At 29.1% G+C, this 7,183-nt stretch overlaps 1 protein-coding gene across 4 annotated transcripts in view; it reads left to right on the top strand.

Annotated features, from left to right (window-relative positions):
* The first annotated feature begins 3,883 nt into the window (after positions 1 to 3,883).
* The window catches only part of LOC129755470 (uncharacterized protein DDB_G0284459-like), a 131,037-nt gene continuing 127,737 nt past the window's right edge, over positions 3,884 to 7,183 (top strand). The window contains exons 1-2 of one of the 4 annotated variants that reach the window (XM_055751983.1): positions 3,884 to 3,967; positions 5,260 to 5,441. In XM_055751983.1, the coding sequence (XP_055607958.1) occupies positions 5,439 to 5,441 (3 nt within the window). In that variant the 5' untranslated portion in view covers positions 3,884 to 3,967; positions 5,260 to 5,438. Of the gene's footprint in view, positions 4,081 to 4,154; positions 5,442 to 7,183 lie in introns of those variants that run through there. The other 3 variants (XM_055751981.1, XM_055751985.1, XM_055751984.1) reach the window with 3 other exon arrangements.

Below are 7,183 nucleotides of genomic sequence, written 5' to 3'. Positions count from 1 at the left end.
TTATTTTTGTCATTTTTGTCATATTTGTCATTTTTGTCATTTTTGTCATTTTTGTCATTTTTGTCATTCTTGTCATTTTTGCCATTTTTGTCATTTTGGTTATTTTTGTCAATTTTTTCATATTTTTCATATTTGTCATTTTTGGTATTTTTGTCATATTTGTCATTTTGGTTATTTTTGTCAATTTTTCATATTTTTCATATTTGTCATTTTTGTCATTTTTGTCATTTTTGTCATTTTTGTCATTTTTGTCATTTTTGTCATTTTTGTCATTATTTTCGTCATTTTTATCATTTTTGTAATTTTCGTTATTTTTGTAATCTTTGTTATTTCTGTCATTTTTGTCATTCATTTTTGCCATTTTTGTCATTTTTGTGATTTTTGTGATTTTTGTGATTTTTGTGATTTTTGTCATTTTTGTCATTTTTGTCATTTTTGTCATTTTTGTCATTTTTGTCATTTTTGTCATTTTTGTCATTTTTGTCATTTTTGTCATTTTTGTCATTTTTGTCATTTTTGTCATTTTTGTCATTTTGGTTATGTTTGTCAATTATTCATATTTTTCATTTTTGTCATTTCTGTCATTTTTGTCATTTCTGTCATTTTTGTCATTTTTGTCATTTTTGTCATTTTTGTCATTTTTGTCATTTTTGTCATTTTTGTCATTTTTGTCATTTTTGTCATTTTTGTCATTTTTGTGATTTTTGGGATTTTTGTGATCTTATTCATATTTGTCATTTTTCACCATTCTTGTCATTTTTGTAATATTTGTCATTTTTGTCATTTTTGTCATTTTTGTCATTTTTGTCATTTTTGTCATTTTTGTCATTTTTGTCATTTTTGACATTTTTGTCATTTTTGTCATTTTTGTCATTTTTGTCATTTTGTCATTTTTGTCATTTTGTCATTTTTGTCATTTTTGTCATTTTTTTCATTTTTGTCATTTTTGTCATTTTTGTCATTTTTGTCATTTTTGTCATTTTTGTCATTTTTGTCATTTTTGTCATTTTTGTCATTTTTGTCATTTTTGTCATTTTTGCCATTTTTGTCATTTTTGTCATTTTTGTCATTTTTGTCATTTTTGTCATTTTTGTCATTTTTGTCATTTTTGTCATTTTTGTCATTTTTGTCATTTTTGTCATTTTTGTCATTTTTGTCATTTTTGTCATTTTTGTCATTTTTGTCATTTTTATCATTTTTGTCATTTTTGTCATTTTTGTCATTTTTGTCATTTTTGTCATTTTTGTCATTTTTGTCATTTTTGTCATTTTTGTCATTTTTGTCATTTTTGTCATTTTTGTCATTTTTATCATTTTTGTCATTTTTGTCATTTTTGTCATTTTTGTCATTTTTGTCATTTTTGTCATTTTTGTCATTTTTGTCATTTTTGTCATTTTTGTCATTTTGGTCATTTTTGTCATTTTTGTCATTTTTGTCATTTTTGTCATTTTTGTCATTTTTGTCATTTTTGTCATTTTCATCATTTTGATATTTTTTGTCATCTTTTGTAGTTTTTGTAGTTTTTGTGATTTTTGTGATTTTTGTAAATTTTATCATTTTTGTCATTTTTGTCATTTTTGTCATTTTTAACATTTTTGTCATTTTTGTCATTTTTGTCATTTTTGTCATTTTTGTCATTTTTGTCATTTTTGTCATTTTTGTCATTTTTGTCATTTTTGTAATTTTTGTAATTTTTAACATTTTTGTCATTTTCGTCATTTTTGTCATATTTGTCATTTTTGTCATTTTTATCATTTTTGTCATTTTTGTCATTTTTGCATTTTTATTATTTTTATCATTTTTGTCATTTTTGTCATTTTTGTCATTTTTGTCATTTTTGTCATTTTTGTCATTTTTGTCATTTTTGTCATTTTTGTCATTTTTGTCATTTTTTTTCATTTTTTCCATTTTTTTCATTTTTGTCATTTTTGTCATTTTTGTCATTTTTGTCATTTTTCTCATTTTTGTCATTTTTGTTCTTTTAGTAATTTCTGTCATTTTTGTCATTTTTATCAGTTTTGTCATATTCGCCATTTTCGTCATTTTTGTCATTTTTTTGCCATTTTTGCCATTTTTGTCATTTTTGCCATTTTTGCCATTTTTGTCATTTTTATCATTTTTGTCATTTTTGTCATTTTGGTCATTTTTGTCATTTCTGTCATTTTTGTCATTTTTGTCATTTTTGTCATTTTTGTCATTTTTGTCATTTTTGTCATTTTTGTCATTTTTGTCATTTTTGTCATTTTTGTCATTTTTGTCATTTTTGTCATTTTTGTCATTTTTGTCATTTTGGTCATTTTTGTCTTTTTTGTCATTTTTGTCATTTTTGTAATTTTTGTCATTTTTATAATATTTGTCATTTTTGTAATTTTTGTCATTTTTGTAATTTTGTCATTTTTGTCATTTTTGTCATTTTTGTCACTTTTGTCATTTTTGTCATTTTTGTCATTTTTGTCATTTTTGTCATTTTTGTCATTTTTGTCATTTTTGTCATTTTTGTCATTTTTGTCATTTTGGTCATTTTTGTCATTTTTGTCATTTTTGTCATTTTTGTCATTTTTGTCACATTTGTCATTTTTATAATATTTGTCATTTTTGTAATTTTTGTCATTTTTGTAATTTTGTCATTTTTGTCATTTTTGTCATTTTTGTCATTTTTGTCACTTTTGTCATTTTTGTCATTTTTGTCATTTTGGTCATTTTTGTCATTTTTGTAATATTTGTCATTTTTGTCATTTTTGTCATTTTTGTCATTTTTATCAGTTTTGTCATATTCGCCATTTTCGTCATTTTTGTCATTTTTGCCATTTTTGTCATTTTTGTTATTTTTGTCATTTTCGTTATTTTCGTCATTTTTGTCATTTTTTGTCATTTTTGTCATTTTTGTCATTTTTGTCATTTTTGTCATTTTTGTCATTTTTGTCATTTTTGTCATTTTTGTCATTTTTGTCATTTTTGTCATTTTTGTCATTTTTGTCATTTTTGTCATTTTTGTCATTTTTGTCATTTTTGTCATTTTTGTCATTTTTGTCATTTTGGTCATTTTTGTCATTTTTGTTATTTTTGTCATTTTTGTAATTTTTGTCATTTTTATAATATTTGTAATTTTTGTTATTTTTGTCATTTTTGTAATTTTGTCATTTTTGTCATTTTTGTCACTTTTGTCATTTTTGTCATTTTTGTCATTTTGGTCATTTTTGTCATTTTTGTAATTTTTGTCATTTTTGTCATTTTTGTCATTTTAGTCATTTTTTCATTTTATCAGTTTTGTCATATTCGCCATTTTTGTCATTTTTGTCATTTTTTTGCCATTTTTGTCGCTTTTGTTATTTTTGTTATTTTTGTAATTTTTGTTATTTTCGTCATTTTTGTCATTTTTTGTCATTTTTGTCATTTTTGTCATTTTTGTCATTTTTGTCATATTTTTCATATTTGTCATTTTTGTCATGTTTGTCATTTTTGATTATTATTTTCTCTACTTTTATCAAATAACTGACGAAAACATTTCGTAACCTTTTCCTCTTCAGATTTTAAACGCCTGAAGGTAGGCTTTGGATTATACGAGCAACTCCCCAAAAGTCTCATTCTCGAAGACGCAACAGTAAGTCAACCACGGTTTTACCGAACGCGCCAAGCGCTAAATGGACGTCGATCTCCAAAACGACGCTCAAGCAACGGACAAAACCCAAAAGAAAAACCACGTGTATGCACCGCGATCGAACACCGAGAGACAAGGCGTCGTCAGACTTCAGCGTCTCGACCTTGCATTTCATCAACGTTCAAATGCGACCCGAAGAGTTGAGGTTGCTGCAAAACTCGAATGGAACCTACGCTACGCCTAGCGTACGCCTCGAGAGACCCCAAGCGCGCCAGTCCACGGTGAGCTTCGAACGGTTTCAGTTCGCGCGACGGATTAGTGCAAGTGTCTTTTCTCGTAAATTAACAGATTCAAACTTGGATATCACAGGTGGAGTGTCACCTGCAGTTTTTTTTTCTTCTTTAGTCGGTGAAGGTTACGTGCACGATCTTTTGTTGTGGGCAGTGTTGTGTGATCGATCGACTTCTGTTTGTGGTCAAAAGGTGTGTTGATCTTTTGGGGAAGGTTCGACTGATATCATTTGCAGAAAGTTGACTGATGAGGTCTCGGAGATAGTTCCGCTTTCTTGGGTTTTGTTAATTTTTTTTCTCTTCGCGGTTGATCGCGACACAATAATTATCATAACTTCACGTATATGATCTCTTCCAAAATCTTTATTTGGAACTGTGTGTGCTGAAGGTGGAGAAAGTGTCTCCACAGAGGGAGTGATTCAATGTGTTTGCGTTTTTTTTGTGTGTACACCAAAAATTCAATTGTGTTTACCTAACGCTTAAGCAAAGTTGCTGTCGATCGAGTCAAAGAAGGTGACGACGACGACCAAAAAATCGCGACGACGACGTTCCACCAGGAGCTTAGGTCATATTACGATCGCGCGCATATGAACGCATAAGTCACTCCAAGCTGCAATCGATCGCGAGAAAGAATGTGTAAGGTGGAGACTTTTATGTCTTATGAATGAGGCGCGACCACGACTAGGACGATTGCTGGTTTCAGGCGTAGCCAAATTACTCTAGCAGTTAGTCTTACTAGCCTCGATCGAGACTGAGACACCTCGAAGAACCGGGCCTCCCTCAATTAATTCGATACGATACGCTACTGCAGGTGCTGCGCATTGCGCGATCGCGCACCGTTGCGTTCAATATCCGCATCATCAAAGCGCGGCCGCGATCGCGTAATCTGTGACTGGTGTTGTTGAGAGGTTATGTTTGTGTGTGAGTTTTCAGCCGAGCTAACGATCAGCTCCAGTTTAAGGCCGCTGAATTAAAGTTGGTGCTACTAAGGCTGGCCAAGTTACCTGGCGCAGCTACCTTGAAGAATTGATGAAAGAGAGAGGAAAAAAGTTGGATCAATATTGTTTGTTACTACTAGCCGGTGTGAGTGTCTGTATGCGGCTAATTCTACTCGTGTTTGTTTTGTATACTTTTGTGTAACAGAAGTTTGATTAAGTTATACAATTGTAATACATAAAAAAAGAATGGTGCAAATAAGTTGATTGTAGAAATTAGCAAAGCAAAATTTTGCAGTACAAATCACGTGCATTTCAAGTGCTCTTTTATCCGTGTGAATCTTAATGTCATTTTTCATTTCCATTGTTCAAAAAAAAGCAAAGCAAAGAAAAATCTCTCATATTTCTTCTACATATCTTTGATTAAATGTGAAAGGAACGTGTAGCAGCAGCAGCAGCGGAACCTCAACAGTGGACGACCTTGGCTGGATCGAGATTTGTGTGTTTTTTTTTTATTAATCACAACAGGAAAAGCTTTTAGTGACCGATTGGCTGGAGGGACTAGTCGAAGCAGTTGTGGTTTTTTTTGTGGTGTGGATTTCATCAGATGATTGAATGGTGAGTCAGTTTTAAATATGTTTTATAACATAAGTTGGAAGCGGAAATTGACCCCAAAACAAATTAACATATCTGTCGCCGAATTAATTAAATGTCAAATAATGACCCACAGACAGCCAAACTTGAAATCTAGAATCCTATTCAACCGATTCGAACGTCAAGGTTTCGCTCGGTGTGGGTCAAGCAACACCCCGGATCGGAATGAATTCGCAACCGGACCGATAACTGTCAAAATATTAGTTGTCAGTTCAAATCCGTCCGATTTTTCTTGGAATTCTGTTGGATTTTCCCGGCCATTACTCCGTTGCTATACTATGACAGAAATCTAAATCGATCAGTTCAGTTTCGATTCGAGTTCTGTCAGTTTTTCTTGGTTGGGACAGAAAAGCCAACTACAACTGTACAGAACGAGTTCCATTTATTTAATAATAAAAATTAAAAATTATTGTCTTGATTTAATGAGAATTCTTTTTTTTAGTTCTGAGCTCCAATTTATTTTTCTATTCTGCATAAAAAAATCAAAAATCTCGAAGAAAATATATAAATGTTTCTTAATTCTTAGCAAGATTTCTCTAGTTTTGGCAGGGATATAATAATCAGTGGAGTGGATCTTGATGAGTGGATCAAGCAGAACGAACCCTTTTCACATTAGTTTTTTTATGATGTTACGTGAAATCCCCCAGATGAACTCTTTTTGCTATCTAAAATTCACAAAAATGGATTTTAGAATTGAATAACAAAAATAGAATGATTTAAAAAATATGATAATGATAAAAATTTAAAAAAATTTGTAACTTTTCTTCTTTTGCAATCAATTTTAAAAAATTCGACACTCTAAGACTTTTGTGAAAAATTTAAAAAATTATTGTTGCAATTTTAAAATTTTGTGATATTTGAGTCTAATATTATCATTTTGTTATCATTTTTATCATTTTTATCACGGTGGAAATGATAAAAATGACAAAAATGGCAACAATGGAAAAAATGACAAAAATGACAAAAATGACAAAAATGACAAAAATGACAAAAATGACAAAAATGACAAAAATGACAAAAATGACAAAAATGACAAAAATGACAAAAATGACAAAAATGACAAAAATGACAAAAATGACAAAAATGACAAAAATGACAAAAATGACAAAAATGACAAAAATGACAAAAATGACAAAAATGACAAAAATGACAAAAATGACAAAAATGACAAAAATGACAAAAATGACAAAAATGACAAAAATGACAAAAATGACAAAAATGACAAAAATGACAAAAATGACAAAAATGACAAAAATGACAAAAATGACAAAAATGGCAAAAATGACAAAAATTACAAAAATGACAAAAATGACAAAAATGACAAAAATGACAAAAATGACAAAAATGACGAAAATGACAAAAATGACAAAAAAATAACAGAAATTTAAAAAAATGACAAAAATGATAAAAATTACAAAAATGGCAACACTGACAAAAATGACAAAATGAAAAATGGCAACAATGCAAAACTGACAAAACTGATGTCAAAAATGACAAAATTGAAAAAAATGACAAAAATGGCAAAAGTAATAAAAATGACAAAAATAACAAAAATCACAACAATGACAAAGTTGACAGAAATAAAAAAAAATGACAAAAATGGCAACAATGACAAAAATGACAAAAATGACAAAAATGACAATTATGACAATTATGACAAAAATGACAAAAATGACAAAAATGACAAAAACGATTAAAAATACATA

This window comes from Uranotaenia lowii, chromosome 3 (genome assembly GCF_029784155.1).
Source record: "Uranotaenia lowii strain MFRU-FL chromosome 3, ASM2978415v1, whole genome shotgun sequence".
NCBI lineage: Eukaryota > Metazoa > Arthropoda > Insecta > Diptera > Culicidae > Uranotaenia > Uranotaenia lowii.
Note: the sequence above shows the minus strand (reverse complement) of the source record. Positions and strands in the feature narration are given on the sequence as shown.